The 18,871-nt window shown below is 50.7% G+C and overlaps 6 protein-coding genes across 6 annotated transcripts; 1 reads left to right on the top strand and 5 right to left on the bottom strand.

The window, feature by feature from the left end:
- Positions 1 to 1,598: 1,598 nt before the first annotated feature.
- Positions 1,599 to 3,044, bottom strand: SAPIO_CDS6734 (uncharacterized protein; the record flags this gene model as incomplete). The annotated part of the gene is made up of 3 exons (XM_016788759.1): positions 1,599 to 1,666; positions 1,776 to 2,729; positions 2,894 to 3,044. The coding sequence occupies 3 exons, from the start codon at positions 3,042 to 3,044 to the stop codon at positions 1,599 to 1,601; spliced, it is 1,173 nt and encodes a 390-aa protein (XP_016641558.1).
- Positions 3,045 to 4,110: 1,066 nt separating this feature from the next.
- SAPIO_CDS6733 (uncharacterized protein) lies at positions 4,111 to 4,976 on the bottom strand (the record flags this gene model as incomplete). Its single annotated transcript, XM_016788758.1, has 3 exons — positions 4,111 to 4,428; positions 4,507 to 4,763; positions 4,829 to 4,976. 3 exons carry the CDS (start codon positions 4,974 to 4,976, stop codon positions 4,111 to 4,113), a joined length of 723 nt encoding a protein of 240 aa, XP_016641557.1.
- A 737-nt stretch (positions 4,977 to 5,713) lies between these two features.
- On the top strand, positions 5,714 to 7,748 carry SAPIO_CDS6732 (uncharacterized protein; the record flags this gene model as incomplete). The annotated part of the gene is made up of 4 exons (XM_016788757.1): positions 5,714 to 5,973; positions 6,045 to 6,277; positions 6,340 to 6,536; positions 6,603 to 7,748. 4 exons carry the CDS (start codon positions 5,714 to 5,716, stop codon positions 7,746 to 7,748), a joined length of 1,836 nt encoding a protein of 611 aa, XP_016641556.1.
- Positions 7,749 to 8,581: 833 nt separating this feature from the next.
- Positions 8,582 to 10,787, bottom strand: SAPIO_CDS6731 (uncharacterized protein; the record flags this gene model as incomplete). The annotated part of the gene is made up of 12 exons (XM_016788756.1): positions 8,582 to 8,683; positions 8,755 to 8,878; positions 8,959 to 8,994; positions 9,074 to 9,242; positions 9,300 to 9,455; positions 9,520 to 9,762; positions 9,822 to 9,875; positions 9,938 to 10,116; positions 10,194 to 10,285; positions 10,345 to 10,431; positions 10,491 to 10,566; positions 10,636 to 10,787. The coding sequence occupies 12 exons, from the start codon at positions 10,785 to 10,787 to the stop codon at positions 8,582 to 8,584; spliced, it is 1,470 nt and encodes a 489-aa protein (XP_016641555.1).
- A 2,875-nt stretch (positions 10,788 to 13,662) lies between these two features.
- On the bottom strand, positions 13,663 to 16,000 carry SAPIO_CDS6730 (uncharacterized protein; the record flags this gene model as incomplete). Its single annotated transcript, XM_016788755.1, has 3 exons — positions 13,663 to 14,531; positions 15,533 to 15,658; positions 15,724 to 16,000. The coding sequence occupies 3 exons, from the start codon at positions 15,998 to 16,000 to the stop codon at positions 13,663 to 13,665; spliced, it is 1,272 nt and encodes a 423-aa protein (XP_016641554.1).
- A 783-nt stretch (positions 16,001 to 16,783) lies between these two features.
- On the bottom strand, positions 16,784 to 18,286 carry SAPIO_CDS6729 (uncharacterized protein; the record flags this gene model as incomplete). The annotated part of the gene is made up of 6 exons (XM_016788754.1): positions 16,784 to 17,065; positions 17,115 to 17,240; positions 17,307 to 17,599; positions 17,670 to 17,992; positions 18,043 to 18,083; positions 18,140 to 18,286. 6 exons carry the CDS (start codon positions 18,284 to 18,286, stop codon positions 16,784 to 16,786), a joined length of 1,212 nt encoding a protein of 403 aa, XP_016641553.1.
- Positions 18,287 to 18,871: the final 585 nt, after the last annotated feature.

The raw sequence follows: 18,871 nt of genomic DNA, 5'->3' as shown, positions 1-18,871 counted from the left end.
GAATTTCCCAGCCTACTGCTGCTAGACATAGATATAGATGGGAAATCCCCAGAGAGCATCGAAGTAACGCAGGAGATTATCCAGCTGTCTAACCAGATTATTCAAAGTATGGAATTTTTGACCCAAGAGGAAATGGGGGTGTACGGAGTTGCTTCAGCTGCACTACCTCTTCAAATTGCCTTCGGGGTCCTTAGCGACATGGGGAGTGATTCAGAAGCGGGGTCCAAACCTTACTTGAAGACGATCAAGAAGATAATAGATAAGGGATATAAGGAATGTCTGCTATATGGGATTCCTACGGAAGAAGTCAAATAAGACTAGGATGACTTTCGCCGTTATGGAGATGTCAACAATAAGTGCAACAAGCCGTAGAAACGCCCATCACCTTTGCAGTCGACCCAGATGTCATGTGTACGGCACATTACACTACGCTGCATACTGCCATCAAACCGGTGAATTCCCCGAAGCCATGACCCAGAGTCCGATCGAGGCAGATGATGCAAGAGACCCACGAGTGTTGCAGCCGACTACTTATACCCTGCTTTCTACACTGGTCTCTAGAAGGGGAAACGGTGTCTCCGCTAGCTTTGTAGCAGTTTCAACGAACAGCGGCTGGACAAACCATGGCGGCGCCAATTCCCGAAGCAATTGTCTAAAGCACAACAGAATAGGGCTAGAATACCCTCGATGCACTGGATAGCCGTTGAACAAAGGCAAAGGCCGGTGCTGCTGCGATGAATCTCCACTCCCGAGAATCTCCGGATCGGTTGCGCAGTGATGTCCGTTTTCCGGGTCTCTCTGCTTTTCCCCGTCTAAGCGTACACCCGCTATCGCCCAAGCCACTACGGCGGCCTGCGAAATGGCGACGAAATGAACCAGGCTAAAGATGTCAGCCGTTCGTTCTCGGTAATCGGCCAGCGCCTGGGACAGGACATTCCAGATTTCGATTGCATGGTAGAGAGCAATTTTTGCACCCAGTGACTGGGCCCAGACGCGTGCCTCTGACACGAAGACCTCTATTGTCCGCGAGAACTGCTTGTGCGGCACACCAATTGACGCCAGAACTTCTTGGAGGTGATCGATGGGGGCTCCGAGGCGCATCTGTGCTAGGTGAAACAACACTTGGCTTCGGAGAAGGGTTCGGGTATCTGATCTTGGGTGTACGGAGAACGACGCTCCCTTCTCCGCTGTTAGCGACACATTCCACTTCCCTAATGCCCATAATACATTATCCAGGTCTGACTGAAGACTCTTCAATCGATACGATATATATCGCTGAGAGGCGTCGCTGAGGCCTCGCGCTGCTGAATCTAAATTCGGTTCGGCTCTGGGTTCAGTGAGACAGGCTTCTCTCTCATCAGGTGTCGAGTAGGTTGGGTAGCGCAGTTCGGTAATGTTCTGGCTCGACGGTTGAGACAATATGTTTACATGTCCGATATGTCCACAGAAGATGAGTGGGCTGCGACACACATTCCAGACCGATCCCTGCAGCCCAAGAAGGACAAGATCGTGCTCCAGGGCTGTCAAATGAGGTAGGTTCTCTCGCGGATCTAAAGTAATGTCCACGAGATGGGCAAATAGGTATTCAGATCGTCCATCTACCCCATCGCTTGCTTCCAGTGACCTTCGTTGCCAATCATGGCCCGTGTAGGTCCACGCTTCATCGCTGCACGGCATCTCTAAGGTCACCTCTCTATGTGAGACAAGAGGCATGGTGTTACGCATCACGCTAAGGTAGGTGTCATAGCGAACAATCCCGTATGCAAGCCTCCTACGCATATTAGCTTCGATCCATTCCATCAACCTCGCGTCGGAGCAGTTGACGTGGGGTCGATAGTTACTGAAGTGCTGGCTTGGGACATAACGGTCATTGAAGAGGTTTAGTCTGCGGCACTGCGAGACCAAGATGCTGTTGATATGATGTGCATGGGAGAATGTCGGGTCCTGGCCAAGTAGGAGCTCGGCTCCCAAGGTAAGGAAGCCAAATAACAAAAACACGGTCATTTTACCCTCGTCTGAGTCTTGTACGACGGTTTTGGCGTAATGCGACCTCAATCGATCGTGAAGCATCCTTCCATACCGAGCAGCTTTTTCGCCGGCGTACATGGCGCCGATGGAGACCATGCTAAGAAAAAGGGTGGGCGAGATGGCGTACGAGTCAAACCCTTGCTCCCAGAAAACAGGGCATTGGGGATGAAAGTGCTCGAAGAAGAGTGACACAAACTGGTCGAGGATGTGTCGAGATTTGAGCCCGGGGTTCGAACCGTGGCCTTCGAGCCCGAAGGCATTTTCGACCTTTCTTGACCCATCGTGACGAGCTTGAATGCGGGCCCTCTGGTCTGGTTTTCCGGGATCCCTGTCTGTCATTGTGGCAAACTCGATATGGCTCTCAATCACAGTGTGCTGGATTTCTATGTCACTGACGGGCTGGAGCGATGGCTCAGTTCGTTCTGATAGGCGTTGAAAAGAGTTGTGTTCTGCCTCCTGGCTCTCTCGAACGGCCAATTCGCTCCTAGCGGGCATGGCATAGGTATGTGCTAGAACAACGTCACGGCTGCTTGTTGGGGTGATCTGCCCGAGGTCCGTCGGCTCGTTTCCGGTGGGAAGGTTTGTCGCTCCTTCCACCACCGGATCCACGCCTATCAACATGCCATCATATATCCATGGCCATTCGGACCAGTCGGCAGAGCTAAACAAGTCGCCGGCCCCAAGCAGACTCTCTAGGCTCTCTAGTCCTTTCAAGGCTTGTCAGCAGACTAGTAGACAGATAAGCTCCTTAGCAAAGGCTGCGAGGGCCGAATCTCAATAAAGGTGTTCATAGGACGAACAGCCGTTATAGGGAAGGCTCTCCAGCCCAATGACAAGAAAAGGAGAGCTAGGTTTGACAACTTACCGGTGACCGATGTTGGAGATAAAAAGAGATCATCTGGAATAGAGTTTTCAACTCTAGCCTCAGGAACTCGTTGGAAGTCAGTCGAGGCGGGCGCTATCACCGGTAGCGGATCCTGCGTAGACTCGGGAGAATGTTGGGGGCTGTAGCCCATCGACGCGGTTGTGCGCACATCATCGTCGTCTTCAACGGTTAACAGTGCTTCTTGGAGGCTCAACCTCACGGATCGCTTGCTCTGAACGCATTGGCGATCGGCGCGCTGGCATGCGGCGCAAGGAATTCCTCCACTGCACTTAATCTTAGCTCTCCTGCAACGGGTGCAGGCGATGGCAGCTCTCTGACGGCCAGCGGTCTCGTTGTGATCTTGAGATTGGTAATGAATCTGACTATGCCGGACAAGAAGGTCCCTGCGATAGAAAATACAACGGCAAATGCTACAAGCGTATTTCTTGTTACGACTGTGAGTGTTTCGGTGTCGAGTGAGGGCGTCTCGGGAGCGGTAGGATCGCCGACAGACTTCGCAGATGTGCGATGTTGGGATACGCGTTGGCCTCTGTGAGTCTTCTGAGGCGGCGCGGGTCGCTTCTTGATTGCCGCTCATCGTATCTTGCTCCCGGTACGGATATTCCATAGGTAGGCGTTGTAAAGCAATCCTTAGCATCCAACAGCTCAGGGGCTTTTTTTTTTTTTTTTTTTTTTTTATTATTATTATTCTTTACGAATTAAGGATGGAAGGATGGGTGCATTGATCATGCGGGCTCCATCTGCCAAGACCTGCTGAACCGATCACCCCAACATTCCGGGACCAGCACCCGGCAATTTGGTACTTGGAAATGCTATGTATTGGACTTAACCCCGCATGTAGGACATTAGTGTTAGATTTAGACCACTACACCAAAAATGAGCGACGTGCCACTCTATAGTGCTTGGTCATAAATCTATTATTTCAACAATTAGTACGAAGTAGTTTAGTATACTTCGTACACAGCGACGAATGTGGACGCAGGTGGACTGACCCATGACGCCTGAGGCCAGCCAGTTTTTTGGGGGGGGGGGTAGGACGCCAAAAAAAAAAAAAAAAAAAGAAGAAAATGAAATTAAAGAACGAAAACAGCAAGCATCTTCAAGAAAGATATCGTCAAAGGCAAGAGCTAGAGAAATAATAGAATTAATAACGCATACGCTTTGCATATTCTACGGGCCAAGCTCAACACTTTCAACTACTTCTTCTCTCGCCCTAGTCTGCCCAGCTCCGGCAGATTTTCTGCTTGCCATCGCTGCCACTCGTCTGCGTACTCGGGCTGATCGCGGAGGTATATCTGGTCCTTACTGACCTCAGCTGTGCACCCGGTCTCGTCGCCGTTGATGAATCGGTCATAACACTTCATTACCGTCTCGATTGGTGTGATAGCTTCGGTTGGAATCAGACTCATTAGTCTCTCTGTTAACCTAGTCGAGATGATTCCAGGGCAGAGACAGTTAATCGTGATGTTCTCGGCCTTAAGTCTCGGTGCCATAGCCCGAACTAGACCCACAACCTGCGTGATGAGACAACCGGCTTAGCGACTTCGAGAATGTAGCACGGACTATAGGGGCTACAGGGACGGTCTTCATACCCCGGATTTGGCTGCTGAGTACAGTGGCACAGACTCGAGTGGATACAGCGCTGATGAGCTCGCCGTCACCGTGATCTTGCCGCCGGGGGCTACGGGGTGTTGTCGAAAGTAATGTAGGGCAAGATATACGGTGTAGATTGCTCCCTTGAGGTCCACGTCGACGGTTTCGAGTATCGGCTTCGGCGGCGCAACCCCTGCCTTCGGTGAGGTAGGAGTGTATATAGAGTGAGTATCGATAATTCCGGCATTCGCTGCGACTATATCGAGAAAGTTAGTCGTCAAACGCTCACGAGCCTTGCATAGAGAGTTTAGCTAATCTTACCGAAGTCAATTCGCTTCCATTTCGCCCATACTGTCTCGAACAAGGAAGCTTGTTGATCATAGTCAGTAACATCCGCCGCCACAAAGACAGCGTCCTCTCCCAGTTCGGCCTCCATCGCCTCTCCACGTTGTTTGTCGACGTCGCTCATCCCGACTCTCCATCCCTGTGAAAGCAGATGTCGGGCCAAGGCGAGGCCCATCCCGCCTGCTGTCTTTCTGTAAGCACTTGCGGAACACATCGTGTCTAGGTCCTGAGAACATGCGTACCAGCCCCAGTGATAATTGCAACCTTGCTTTCGTCCGTCATGTTAAAGGTGTGTGAGTGGGTGAATGACTAGTCTTTGGTAGTAACTGGAAGCAACTGGGAGCGCCTATTACTTCTACGGGGTCTTCGCGTCGGTTCTCTTTAATCAAAAAAGATTCGTCCCTGTGCATACAGTGCCGACCGCCAATAGGCCCGCGCCTTGTAGTCGGCAAATGAAGCCTATGACACCACTTGAGATGACAAGGACTGTGATTCGCCGAGACCCTCCTTTTGGTCTGGGTTCGGCAACCCCTATCTTCCCTCCTCGACGACCACATTACCCGAAGTTAGGAATCGTTGCCGTCCCCACAAAACAACCACCTAAGCCGTGCTGGTGAAAGCGCTAGTGGTCGTGTAGGCTTTACGTCCGCCACGTCCTTCCGAGCTTCGCGTCGTGATGACTGGAGTGGATTTAGAGCTTCTTATTTAAATTACTTCCCTCAAAACCAGCCAAGATTCCCTCAAGAAGCTCTCTCTCCGCTCTAATGAGGAGTTACGATACGTCTCAATCTTATAGTGAACGGTACGCAACAGGCTAGATACACTCTTACCCCGTCGTTTGCATAACAGCTACCCACGAACATGGCACCCTTAGAGCTTCAGTTTCCTAGGAATCGAGAGTTTGCCGGCGGGGACTTACTGGCACAATCCCTCAAATCACTTGGAGTAGACGTGGCGTTTGGCATTCATGGGGGCCATCTCGATTCTTTCTTCATGGGATGTTTCGACAGCGGGATTCGACTTGTTGACACTCGCCATGAAACCGTAGCCGTGCAGGCTGCAGAAGGCTACTCCAAGGTCAAGGGGACTGTTGGAGTGGCCTTCGTCACGGCAAACAGCGGGTGTGTACATACACATCTTGAGCTCCCCATCAAACTTCCCCACCTGCTAATTTGCCTACTTTTCTTCGTAGCTTCTGCAACGGCCTTCCGGGACTAGCCTCGGCGCTAGCAGACCGCAACCCTATTCTCGTCATTACTTCTTCAGCTCCTATGGTTGACACGGAGACAAATGCGATCCAGGGATACATCGATCAGGTGGATGTCGCGAGACGCATGACCAAATACGCCCATAGGGTTCCTCAACCGGAAGAAATCCCTCGATTTGTCGCTCACGCGTATCGCACCGCTCTCTCAGGGGCACCCGGTAAGATATTGTGAAGTCGATAGCATGCATCTCGAGACCCGTACCTGACGTTTAACAACTAGGTCCTGTGTTGCTGGACTTCCCCTGCGACGTTCTTTTCAAGCCGGTGCATCAATGTCGCATACAATGGGGAGCCATCGGGACCCCGATGCCCTATCGTCCAGGGCCAGCCAAGGCGGCCATCAGAGAAGCCGTAGACTTGTGGGAGCAGGCAATCAGGCCAGCGGTTATCATTGGCTCTGGAGGCCGAAACCCAGAGGTATGAGCACTACTCCCACGAACAAGCAGTTCTGGTGGACCAAAGCTGATCCACCCGATGAAACAGGCACATGAGCAATTATCTAAACTTATTGCGGCCACCGGAACTCCCGTCTTCCACGGCGCAAAATACAGAGGGTTTAACTTAGTGGATTCCCGCTTCGACGCTGGTGCAGCAAGAGGCCTTGGAGCTCTCGCTGCTACTGGAAAACCCCGGCCAGACTTGATAATCCTGCTCGCCTGCAGAACTGGGATGTACCTGGGCGGCCGCCAGGGTAGCGTGCTTCCCAAGGAGGGTTGCAAGTATATCCAGGTGGATATTGACGGAGGAGAGATCGGCAGAACACAGCCAATTGACTGTGGCATTGTATCTGACCTCGCCCTGGCCTTAGAGGCTCTAAACGAAGAGATTGAAAAGAGGCCAGCTTTCAAGGCGCCGAATGACTGGCTTGAGCTTGCCGTCAGCGTGCAGCACCGCACACCTCCCATGGAATCGGACCCAGTGGAAATCACCCCAGGACGGATGAACGTGTACCAGGGCGTCAAAAAGGTTCTGTCGTCTTTGGAACCGGGGGCAATCATCTGTCTCGATGGTGGAGAGTCGGCACTCTGGGGAGCTGATCTTGCGCACCATGCAAGGCCTTATTTAGTCCTCGGAGCTTTAGGCTACCTTGTGCTATTGGGCAACGGTTTCGGATACTCGCTGGGTGCCGCGATAGCTGACCCATCCCGCCAAGTGGTCAACATTCAAGGCGATGGATCTGCGGGTTTCCATATATCTGAGATGGATACATACTCCCGCCATGGGCTAAATATCCTGACTGTTGTAGTTAACAACTATGTCTGGGCCATGTCCATCCATGGCCAGGAGCTCTTTTATGGCGATGACCATCCCGCTCGGTGCGTCAGTCAGGAGCTCTTTTATGGCGATGACCATCCCGCTCGGTGCGTCAGTCGGCTAAGCCCGGAGGCACAGTATGATCAGGTGGCATCGGGCTGGGGTGCTACCGCGGTAAAGGTGACAACGCTGGAGGAGATTGAACCAGCGGTCAGGAGTCTTTCGGCTGCCGATGGTCCCGCATGCCTCAACCTTGTTGTTGACGACAAGCCTGTCCACCCAGTGACGAAACTCTACATGAACTCCGATCCAGACCCGATGACTATCAACGTACCTTACTACAGCAAGATCCCACGACCTTTCTACAAGGTTTAGGCAGATAAAAAAAAGAGGTTAGGCATCTTCTCATAGACTTTAGTCCAGGAACGCCTGGAGTTCTTGCCGTTGTGCGAATATATCGTACCATCATATTAGAGAATAAATTAAACAATATCGCCCCGTGAGTTCACGATTCGTGAGTGAAATAAACGATATTCTTGCATAATTGATAATGACGATGAACCTTTTTTTGCCCGTCGTGGGGTTGCTCTTAAACTAGAAGCGGACAACAGAAACGGTGTACGGCAAGTGACTATAGGGTATTTCACTGACCTCAATTATCGAATCGAATATTCTTTAAAAAAACGACGAATGTCATTCTAGCTGACAGGATCGTCGCCAACCCGGAATGGCCTACCGATGTCCCTCAGCAACGATTGTCGCGACGTTTTGCTCCGGTAAGATAATCGCAAAGGGTGACAATTAGCCCAATAATAAAACAAAAGATCCCCCAGTTCCAGCGTCACATGCCAGGAACTACCCCTTACGTCCATTGACGAACCATGCCATCGCGGCGGATTCCCAGCCACTTTGTGTATTCTATCACAGTTCTGGAGATTGCAATGTTAGATGGATTTAGCTATATATTGGCTATGCGGCCGCGTATTCTCGTACTATAGACACGCCGCTTGAAACTTCTTTGACGGCAGGCAGATATCCCTTTGCCATGGTACCCTCTCTTTCTGGAGACAATGCAAAACCACCTCACTGGTATCTCGGGAGCTGCACTCAAGCTTGAGCTTTCCACAGATTAGCTCCAATTGCATTGTGCCGTCTATCCTAGCGGAGATACCTAGATAGCTAGTTATAGCCCCCATTCAACCATGTGTCTAGACAGTAGAGTGAAGATGTTCCACCAACACTGCCTCCTTCTCTGTTTCCTCATCATTTTTTTCAACGTGTTCATCGGCATAGTACAGTTCATCTCGGTCCTAATCAAGCAAATCGGTCAGTTGGAATGCTTTTCGGCAAGAGGCTCGCCGAAATGGAAAGGATTACGCACGCCAAACATAGCTGCGACTTCCTCAAGCGGCACACCCCAGGTGTCCGGAGCAAAAAAATAGATCCAGAGGGACATGAGGATTGCCGGGCAAATAAAACACATATAAAACTTCCAGCCAATGTTCCTGAGTGGTTGCTGTCAGCTTTGGTCTCGCGCTCAAGTTCCCTCCAGAGTCCTCAGTAACAGGGCAGGAATTAAGCTTACTCCAGGGCCGTGGGGGCGGCTTGCAACCACACCACGCTTATTATCAACCTAGCGTCAGTCCATGGTTCATTTTGTTGCGGGGAGGTGTCGAGACTTGTAAAGCTCTTAAACGTACTCCGTGAGCGTGATAGAAGCGACAGCAAGTGCCATTCCTTTAACACGCAAATGCGTGGGGAATATCTCGCCAAGGTAGGGCCACAAGGTGCAGTCCACGCCCCCGTTGAAGGCGGCGAAGAAGATGAACATCATAGAGACGGCGGCACGCAAGCCATGCACATTGTTTGCTGGCACCATCGTGGCTGTCAATGCAGCCAGGACGACAACACAAGTGATACACACACCCTCACTGATCGCCATGAGCTTGTTGCGAGGGACACGATCTACGATCCACACAGCGAATGGGCTCATGACAGTTCCAGCCATAGTGCTGCAGGCATGAAAAATGAACTGCGACTCTTTATCGTAGTGAAGACCTCCATAGATGGAGGGGCCGTAGTCTAACATTTTCGTCAGCGGCCAAAGCCATTGATGCGGATGGGAAGAGACTGGATGCTAGCTTACTGTTGATAACAAGCGCGCCAACCATTTGAGTGGAGGACGCCAGGATGACGGCAATAATTGCCCGTTTCCTATACGACGGTTTAGTAGCGATACGCCGCCAACTGCTGTCTAGTCTGCTATCAATGGCGATCTGGTTGCGGATCTGCTCCAGTTCGATGGTAGCTTCTTCTTCATTGTGCAGCTTGTGTAGCACGGTTGCCGCGTCCTCTGGGCGATCCTTCATGAGCAGATAACGAGGGCTTTCTAGAGTGGCGTGAAGTTATTAGCGATCTCCTAAACCCTCATATAATTTGGATACTTACCGGGGATCCAGTATATCATCAACAAGAGGGCGATCAGCGGGAAGCATTGGACGACTGGCCGACGTGTCAGTGTCGAAGACTCTGCGAATTTAATGGATATTAGGCCAGATGCCTACGTAGTGGAATCCTCCATGCGAGGTTGCTTTTGACGTGAAGGAAGCCGTATCCAAGCCACTGCGAGATACAGTAGCCAATGCTCAAGGAAATACCGTGGGAGACTCCCATAGCACCACGGACAGAAGGCGGGGCGACTTCGGCCATCCAGACTGGAATCACCAATAGGAGGCAGAAAGCACTAAGTTCAACTCGTCAGTCATCCCCGGTCCCCCTCAAAGAACTGATGGGCATGGAGGAGTAGGAGTTGCATTTTACCCAACGCCATTGATAAATCTCATTGCCATGAACATCCCAAAGTGCACGGAGCCGCAGAGGAGAGCACTACTAATGGCCACAGTTGCGGAAGCCTATAACAGTTATCGCTGGTCAGACATATCCTGCAAAACGTGAGGCACTGTCGACCTACCAGTGCGATACCCATCTTCCTACCCCATTTGTCCGCGATCGGAGTGATGAGGAAACATCCTATGAAGCCACCGGCCATGTAGAGTCCCTGTGGTTCATGATCAGAATTATGCAGAGTGTAAACATATTATATCGTCGACGTCTCACAGTTGTTGCCGCCTTTAGAGGGGTACCATTTCGTCGGGTATCGAGTTCGAAATAGGAAATAAAGTAAGGTTGTGCCCTGACCTTTGTTAGCCTTGAGCTTTGTTCACGCTCGCAGAGTCGCAGTGGGCAAGAGTCCAGCACCTACATAGTAGTACCCATGATAGACGCGCTGCATCCGTATCCGAGAGAGCCTAAGCTCATCGCTATAATCATCATGACATTGAACCATCGAAACTGCCTGGTCTTGGAATGTTCGATCTGGATATCTGGATCCGCACTAGCGTGACGGGTTCTCATGGCTGCGGTGGAGTTGAAAGGTCCGGTTCTAAATGAGGCGACCATGAACGACAATGAATGAAAGGAGTTAAAATCCTCGACAATGGACGCAGCATGCCATGTTCGACTTGACGAGCATCGGCCGACGCCTTATGTAGTTGGCCCCTTAATTATTTTTGGTAATTCGTGCGGCAGTCAGTTGAAAGCTTAGATTAGAATCCGGGGTACTCCACAACCACTTTTGCCATCTCCACGGCCTCCCCACCCCACATGGCGTCTAGGTTCGTCTCCCACCTACCACAATTATCCGACCCTCCACGACCACATCTCCCGGGTCCACCCCTTACACCTGCCTACCACCATATCCGAGGGAAAGAGTCTCCTAGTTAAGACTAAGATCTAAGCCCTTGATAATGTCAAAAGCAGCTAGATAAGAAAGAAAACCACTCCGTCGACGCCACTTCTATTTGGCGTCTTCTCATTCTTTTCCCTTACCATCGGATCAAATCACTTCTCACAATGCGTGCGCTTCGATTTCACGGCCCTAAGGACTTTCGAGTCGACGAGATTCCCGAGCCAAAATGCGAGCCAGGATGGGTTAAGATCAAGATTTCCTGGTGTGGCGTTTGTGGTACAGGTAAGACATAAAAGCTGCTATTTCATATTTGTGGTACAACCCGAAAAGGCATTTTTTCTAAAGGACCAAAAACAAAAAGACATTCACGAGTATATGAACGGTCCACGTCTAGTGCCAACAACGCCTCACCCCGTGACTGGAGAGGTCCTCCCTTGCACGTTAGGTAGGTCTCCCCCATCCAAAAGTATGCATGCCATCCGGGGGTAGGATGATATCCTAATAGGACATGTCTTGTTCGCAGGCCACGAGATGTCCGGGACGGTCATTGAGACCGGGGAAGGAGTCACCGGTTACGCGCCCGGTGACCGAGTTGTGGTTGAGAGCGTCGTCTATGATGACTCCTGTTATGCCTGTAGGCAGCATGCTCCAGGGCTATGCCACCAGCGAGTCTTCGTTGGTTACACCGGCTACGGGGGCGGATTTGCCCATTATATCTGTGCGCAGCCGAAGTCAATCCACAAGTTACCGGACAGCATCTCAATGGAAGTTGGTGCGTTGATAGAGCCGCTGGCAGTTGCATGGCATGGAGTGAAGGTCAGCCAGATCAAGCAAGGTCAATCAGCATTGATAATAGGCGGGGGTGAGTCTCCATTAACGCTTGAACTACCTGAAGCTTCCTGACAAGAGGCAAATTCGGAACAGGACCCATCGGGCTAGCCGTCTTGTTGTGTCTTCAGGCCCATGGGGTGAAAGTCATCCTCGTGTCTGAAATGTCGGCAACGCGAGCGTCCTTTGCAACATCTCTAGGAGCCACTGCGACATTTGACCCACTCGCCGATGACGTCGTTGCATCGAGTCTGCGTTGGTGCGATGGTCTGGGCGTTGATGTGGTGTTTGACTGCGCCGGTGTCCAACAGTCGGTAGATACGGCATTCTCGGCAGTGCGAGTCCGCGGCACAATTGTCAACCTAGCGATGTGGAAGTCGAAGCCTGTAGTGAACGTAAATTTGTTTCTCTCGAAACAGATGGCCTGGGTTGGGTCTTCTGTTTATTCACAGGGTGACTACCAGGAAGTTATTGATGCTATTGCTTCAGGTATGTTCTCCTATGTTTACTTTACTTGCAGTCACGCTAAGGTGCTGTTCTAGGCCAGATTGTAGCTCCAGAACGCTTAATCACTGCAAAGATTGGGCTAGACGAGGCGGTCGTCAAAGGCTTCGAGAGGCTCGTCGCCAGAAATAATACAGACATCAAGATACTTATATCGCCAAAGGAAATAATAGTATAAAGTAGAGCTATATATCTCAGGGGTTATTATGAGAGTAGACATGTCACATAGTGAAGCAGTAGAACAGGCCAACTCTAAAGTCACGGTAAGCTAGGTATAATATAGTAAACTCACTAATTACTACCATCTTCCGCGCCCGCTAGCAACACGCAAGGTCCACGTACGACTGGGCGGTAGTGTCACGGCCACAAATGGCCAAGACCTGCGGACCAGGCAGTCAGGCCCAGCAGAAAAGGGGAAACTACGAAATAACGGGAGGATCACGGGAAACATGGATCACCCGTACTCACAGTGATCTACGAGTGATCCAAGTCAAGCAGGATCACGGCGAGCCAGGGTGATCCAGGGAGAGCTTGGAAGGGAAACGTCCACATAAGCTACAGCTTCCACCATATATCTAGTTTATCTTTCAAGACTCTCTAGTAGTCAATTCAAGTACAACTACACCACTACATTTGAATACACACTTCTTACTAATGTCTTATGAATTACTACTTGACTGCCTCGCTTCATAACAGGCAACCCTTGAACCTAACACCAGTTGTAATTATCCACTTGATACTGTTAACGAGCTAGTGTTAGGATCGTAACACTTTACTCCTATTGGTCTCTGGTGGAGTGATGGGCCTGCCTGTTAGTTCTGTTGGTTCTATCTCCACTGGTTGGTGATACTCTGTGGTTTATCCTTTTCTGCTGGGTTTCACTGCCCTGAGCCTGTATAAAGGTCGGCCTGTGATATACACTTGCTGACACTTTAGAAGCACTCGACTCTCTGGGCCGACTACAAAGGACGAGGCCCCTTTTCGGGGACTCCTTGTGTTGGATCCTATTTCTGGGGGCTTACCTTGTGAGCCCCCGTTTTGGGACCTTTTTTTCAACTTATTTAGAGTAGCTTGAGTAACTATGTTGAAAGCTTTCTCGGGTGTTTTAATTGAACATTCTTACACTTCCCCGAAGCTGGTCTTCGCGAGTCTCGTGAGTGTTCTATATCCACGACTACCTCCAATACAACTAGCCCTCATACTAGGGCACTATCCAGACTGTTTGACCAGGTTGTGATAACTCCCATCATAACCCATAGCTTGAAACAGCCTTATGGTTCTCGGTTCCTGCTTATGACACATAAAGATGTCATGTTCTCTCAGGTATCTGCTGATCTTTTCGTAGACCTCGTCGCCTTTGTCCTTAAGAACCTTCACTTCAAGCTCCATCAGGTGAAAGGGACCCACCTGTACATCGTCAAATACGGCCCTGTGGGAGGAGATGTTCAGACGCCACTTAGGATTCGGGTTAGGTCCAAAACCGACAAGATCCCCCCAAGTGACACTTTGGCAACGTTCAGCGAACCGAATTTGCTCGTCAGTCCAGAGCTCCTTTCTCCCACCTAGGAGCGACTGTATCTGACAAGTAAAGTCCGTATCATTGCCATACCGATCCCAGACGCAAAGGAATCTCTCTGATGTGTCCAATGCCGCTCTATTGAAATTTGCTTCGACTATTGGAGCCTCCAAGTCATCCGACATTTTTGAGTTGAAATGAACTTTAACGGCTGAAAGCTCCTCGCCACGTCTAGTTTTTGTGCGGAACATGAGCCCGCCCCAGGAGTAGGATGGAGGATCGATGTCGTAGTAAGTGATAGGAGTCGTTTTATACGGCTCGCGGGTACCGTCTTCGCCGAGCTTCTGGAGTACAGTCTGGGGGTCTGCATCGCATATGGACCATTGCAGGTTGGCTTTGATTTGCTTGCCCAACGGGCAGAGCGCGAATAGAGTGAAGGCAAGGATCAGGTGGCACTGCATGGTTGTTACTGCCAGGGAGACTGAACCCCGAGAATCGGGAGTGAAAAACTTTTGGCGAACAATGTCAGGCGGATCAGCAGGATGTAATAGAAAATGTTCAGCTGGTTGGTGCGCCCACATAAATTAGTATGACCAGTGGATGCTCCAGTGAGAGAAACTCAGAACAATACACATATGCACGCATGCCCCCTGCACATCCAGATGGTAACATATATATCTGTCAGGGTCGAGTAATTGCAGAGATTCCCCGGAAGAGTGAGCGCTGGAGCACGCGACCAAATACCTGATTGTCGTGAACCACCGTGTGAGTATCAAGCTAGACATGTACACTTGACCATCAGATGATTTAGCACTCCGGGACGCGTTGACGAGGGCGACATAACAGTGCCTATTCATGTGATTTATCTGGAATGACGAATACGTCGCGTCTGGATAACGTACATGGCATATGCGTAAAAATGTGTAAAAAGTTCAGAAGCTGTATTTCGGCGAGAGGAGGGTAGATTGAGGGTTCCTGTTTAGCTCGTGACCTTTCTGATCAAACCTCATCTCTCGGGGAGGGCGTCGGAGGGTTGGAAAACTCATGGTTGTCTGTTATCTCTCCCTTGACTCAATTCCCTTTTCCCTCTCTCGCTCTAGATGCATCGTCGTGTCAATGTCATGCCTCTGCTCTGTCCGGACGTTCTCCTCCCTCCGTCTTCTTCCTCCTCGCGCACACTACGTTACAAGCTTTTAAACCCCGGATAGGATCCAATATTAGTAGAGGGGACGACTAGATATAATAACACTTAACTAGTCACTAGGACTTTCAAGGGGAACCGTCTGTTTCTCTTAGGTGGTCTACTGTCGCGGCTTGCTAGTTGAGGTTGTAGTACACACAGTCTCTTTAGCATTTCATGGGGGCAGAACCCGCGTTAGAGAACTAGGGATTATTAATACTGGTGCCTTTGGCTGCCCAGGTCTAACCTATATCACTATGTGCTCAAGATTCCCTAGTCAGAATGGATTTCATGCTGGGAGCAGGCGTCTTATATCTATTTCGCTTGGGGTGGCCTGATGCCTGGAATGTTGCGGAGATTATAGAGTTTCGCCACATACTTACCTAGGCTCAGTTGCATTATAGGCCGGAACTCGTATCGGTTGCGGCGCTTGTGATCATGCTTCTTAACAATCTTGAGGGAGCCGATGTATTTGATATTACCGTACTTTTTCAACTTGCGGGATTTTGCTAATAATGCTGTCGGATTCTGTCTCGAGGGCACGGAGACGGGAGGCGGAAGGTAGAGATCTCACCCTTCTTGGGAGTAGCATTTATCGTCAGAGGGCTCGGCGTGTGCAAGCTCCTTGAGCTTGTCAAAGGTGGAATCGATGCGCTACTTAAAGGCCATTGCCGCGTTGCTCCTGGAATCTCGGTCAGCTTTTCGATCTGCGTGAAGATCTCGTCGCAGAAGCGGTTCTCATCATCCTCGGAGCGGTCCTCGCGCAGCGCGCTCTTGAACTTCGCGTAGTCGATGTACTTATCTTTCCATGGCGTATAAACGCACTCACGGACGGTCCCGCCGAAATACATGTCGGGCGAGTCTCGTCCTACGCAGTGGAGTCGTGGAGTCGGCCTTGGAGGCGAGACAATGACAGATGCTAATGTTCTCCTTGTTCTGTCTATGTGACTTCGGCTATATATTAAGAGTGCCTCGTCCGAAGAGATTTAGGGCTAAGTTTGGACTTCATCAAGAAGACAAAGTCACAGGTCAAGCAATCTCAGCCGACCTCGGCATCGTCGCCCACTGATGGAGATATCCTCATAAGTTGAGCGCCATCAAGCGCTGGGTTTTGTATTATGCGCTCGCAAAGCCTGTCTAACGGGTTCTCCGTTCCAACAACTCAGTGATATGCGACGAACGCTCATTCGCGGATTGGGCGTGCCCACGTGCCTGTGAATATGTACCAGCCTGAATCACCGTACATCCCACATCCTATCATGGCTCCCTGATGGCTGGTGTGTCAGCGCAAGGTCTCCGTTTCCCTTGACAGTACAATGATGAAACCCAGCGAGCTTTGCTGCTAAGGATCGCATTGCGTTGCCATCGAGCGGCTAAGGTCCTGCCACAACCGGTGTCACCGTTAATTTAAATAGTTACACTGCCCAAAGTATACAATATAAAGAAAGAAATTTCAGAGTAAAAGACAGGATATGTGAGGTGGGCGCCTATAGAATGCAACATTTAAGCGTCGGCAAGAAGGCAGACTTAAGTATCGCCCTGTGCTTCAATCCACATCGTAATATTAACATGTCCGCCTCAACAAACCACTAAGCTAACGACTCAACAGCTAATTTATTCTGCCCCTCATTCCCTCATGCTAAACCCTCCGATGACTCGTTGGCTTCAGACCATTTGGTTGTTGTCTCCGGGACAGTTGTGCAGAGACTGTTAGCCGGATCACCGATAACAGCCTCACAATCGCTTACCCTGGAGGACGGGAAGCGGGGAGGAATCGGCTTCCTAACGTGGGTTAGGCTGATACCGTCCGTGACGGGGAATGGCCTGGGAAAGAGCAGATTGCGCCAGTTGGATAGCGAGGACTCGTTCACGCCATATACTATGGCGTCAACGAAGCCTTGAAGAACGATGCATGCCTTGAAGCGTGTCAGTTGGTATTTCTCCGCCACTAGGTAAAGGGCTCACCTTATCCACTGTCTGCAACGCAAACGGCGCCGGTACGCCCTTGGAAGACTGATATATGCGGACAGCGGTGGGCAGTATCCAGATCAGCATGTATACGATTGGGTACATGAGCATCAGACGAGCGAGCTAGGACCGACAAGTCAGCGGTCCACACTTCTCGTGTGCGTACGCCGGTCTTAAAACAAGACTTACCATCTTCAACTTTAAGTTGGTTTTCTGGTGTTTCCGTTGTCGTCCCGCGCCGTTTGAGCTGGTATTGTTCATAACTCCCGACCTTGGCCCAGGTTGCATCGCAGCATATAGAGTCCTTGAGCCAGAGGATGTCGGATCTTCCGACGAGTACTCGGGCGGGAACTGAAACCGGCCGTGTGCGCGGCATAGAATGAAGGCCAGATGCGAATACATGCCCAGCATGGCACCGATAACGACCCAACGGGGCACAAAGTTGACCAGGAGACGGACTTTATCGGACGTGAACCAGCACCCTATAGAAGTCCGGATCTGTCAGCATCGTATGCGTGGGGCACGATGGGGGTAGAGGTGGACGAGGCCTACACGCGCCGATGTCTCCGTAGCCAGCGAGCACCAAGCCGAGGGATGCCCACACAATCGAGAAGACCCACGGAAGCGCCATCAAGAGCCAACGCTGATTCTGGACATAGCAGGACAGTCTCCTGAAGTCGGCGAGGATGAAGTATGTGCAGAGGGCGATCGTCAAGACCCAGTAATCTGTCTGAACGACGAAGACCTGCGTCATGAAGCCGTTAAAGCTGCAGAAGCCAGCTTGGTCTGGGTGCCTGATGAGACGACCGCTCACGTTCATCGAGGACGAAAGGAGGAAGTTAAGCGCCATGGCGCAGTCGCTGATTGCAAGGCCACTTCCACACGGGGTTAGACGCGCCAACATTGTCGAGGAAGGAAGACGTACAGGATGAGGTAGTGCCTGAAAGACCGCATCGACTTGAAGCACTATGAAGTCTCATGAGCTACAAGTGAGAGTAAATCACAGTCGGGAACAAACCTACAGCGAAGCTGAGTATAATCCATCCCCCTCCCAGAATAGACAGGATAGATACAGTAAGGATCACGATGCTTTGAATGCGGATCTCACTTTCCGTCTCGGGTGCGGCCAAAGCGTGCTGTCTCGGTAGCGGGATCAGGAGGGACCGCATTTTGCCCCAAAGAGTGATGGATTCGCATATCCATGACTGCTCCTTGCAATTGTTTACGAGGAAGATGTGGGGATTTATGGTTCATCATTCGATATCACCTACCAATATACGCGCATCCGATAAACCTTCCTCAACAGGTCCGAGGAGATGTCCCTTTTGATAGCTGAATAAAATGTGCCTACTTGGGGGCGTAGGATTTGATATCGATTTAATATAGAGGTGTTAAGCACCAGAGGTTTCAAGTCCAGTTGATCTTTGGCCACATAGAAGAACGAAGAAAACCAATAATATAAAGGTCCAGGGATCCTTATCAACAACCGGCGCACCCGCTTCTCTATGGCTGCCGGAATTAATAGCCCCCGATGTAGTCCACGTGGGGGTCATCGATGTCCTAGAGATAGCAGTGTTCCATCCTGGGTTTGGAAGAGCTGAGACTCCCTTAATATAGGCAGGAGGTCTCGAGGGAAGCAGGTGTAGAGGAGTGTTCCGCGGAAATGAGAAATTCGGCCGAGCGCCAGGTCGTTGATAAGGATCCTAGAGGTCAGCCCCACGACCAGGATCCCTGTCGCGGGAATTGCCGAGTCA

This window comes from Scedosporium apiospermum, assembly GCF_000732125.1.
Source record: "Scedosporium apiospermum strain IHEM 14462 chromosome Unknown SEQ_SAPIO_0107, whole genome shotgun sequence".
Taxonomy (NCBI): Eukaryota; Fungi; Ascomycota; class Sordariomycetes; order Microascales; family Microascaceae; genus Scedosporium; species Scedosporium apiospermum.
Note: the sequence above shows the minus strand (reverse complement) of the source record. Positions and strands in the feature narration are given on the sequence as shown.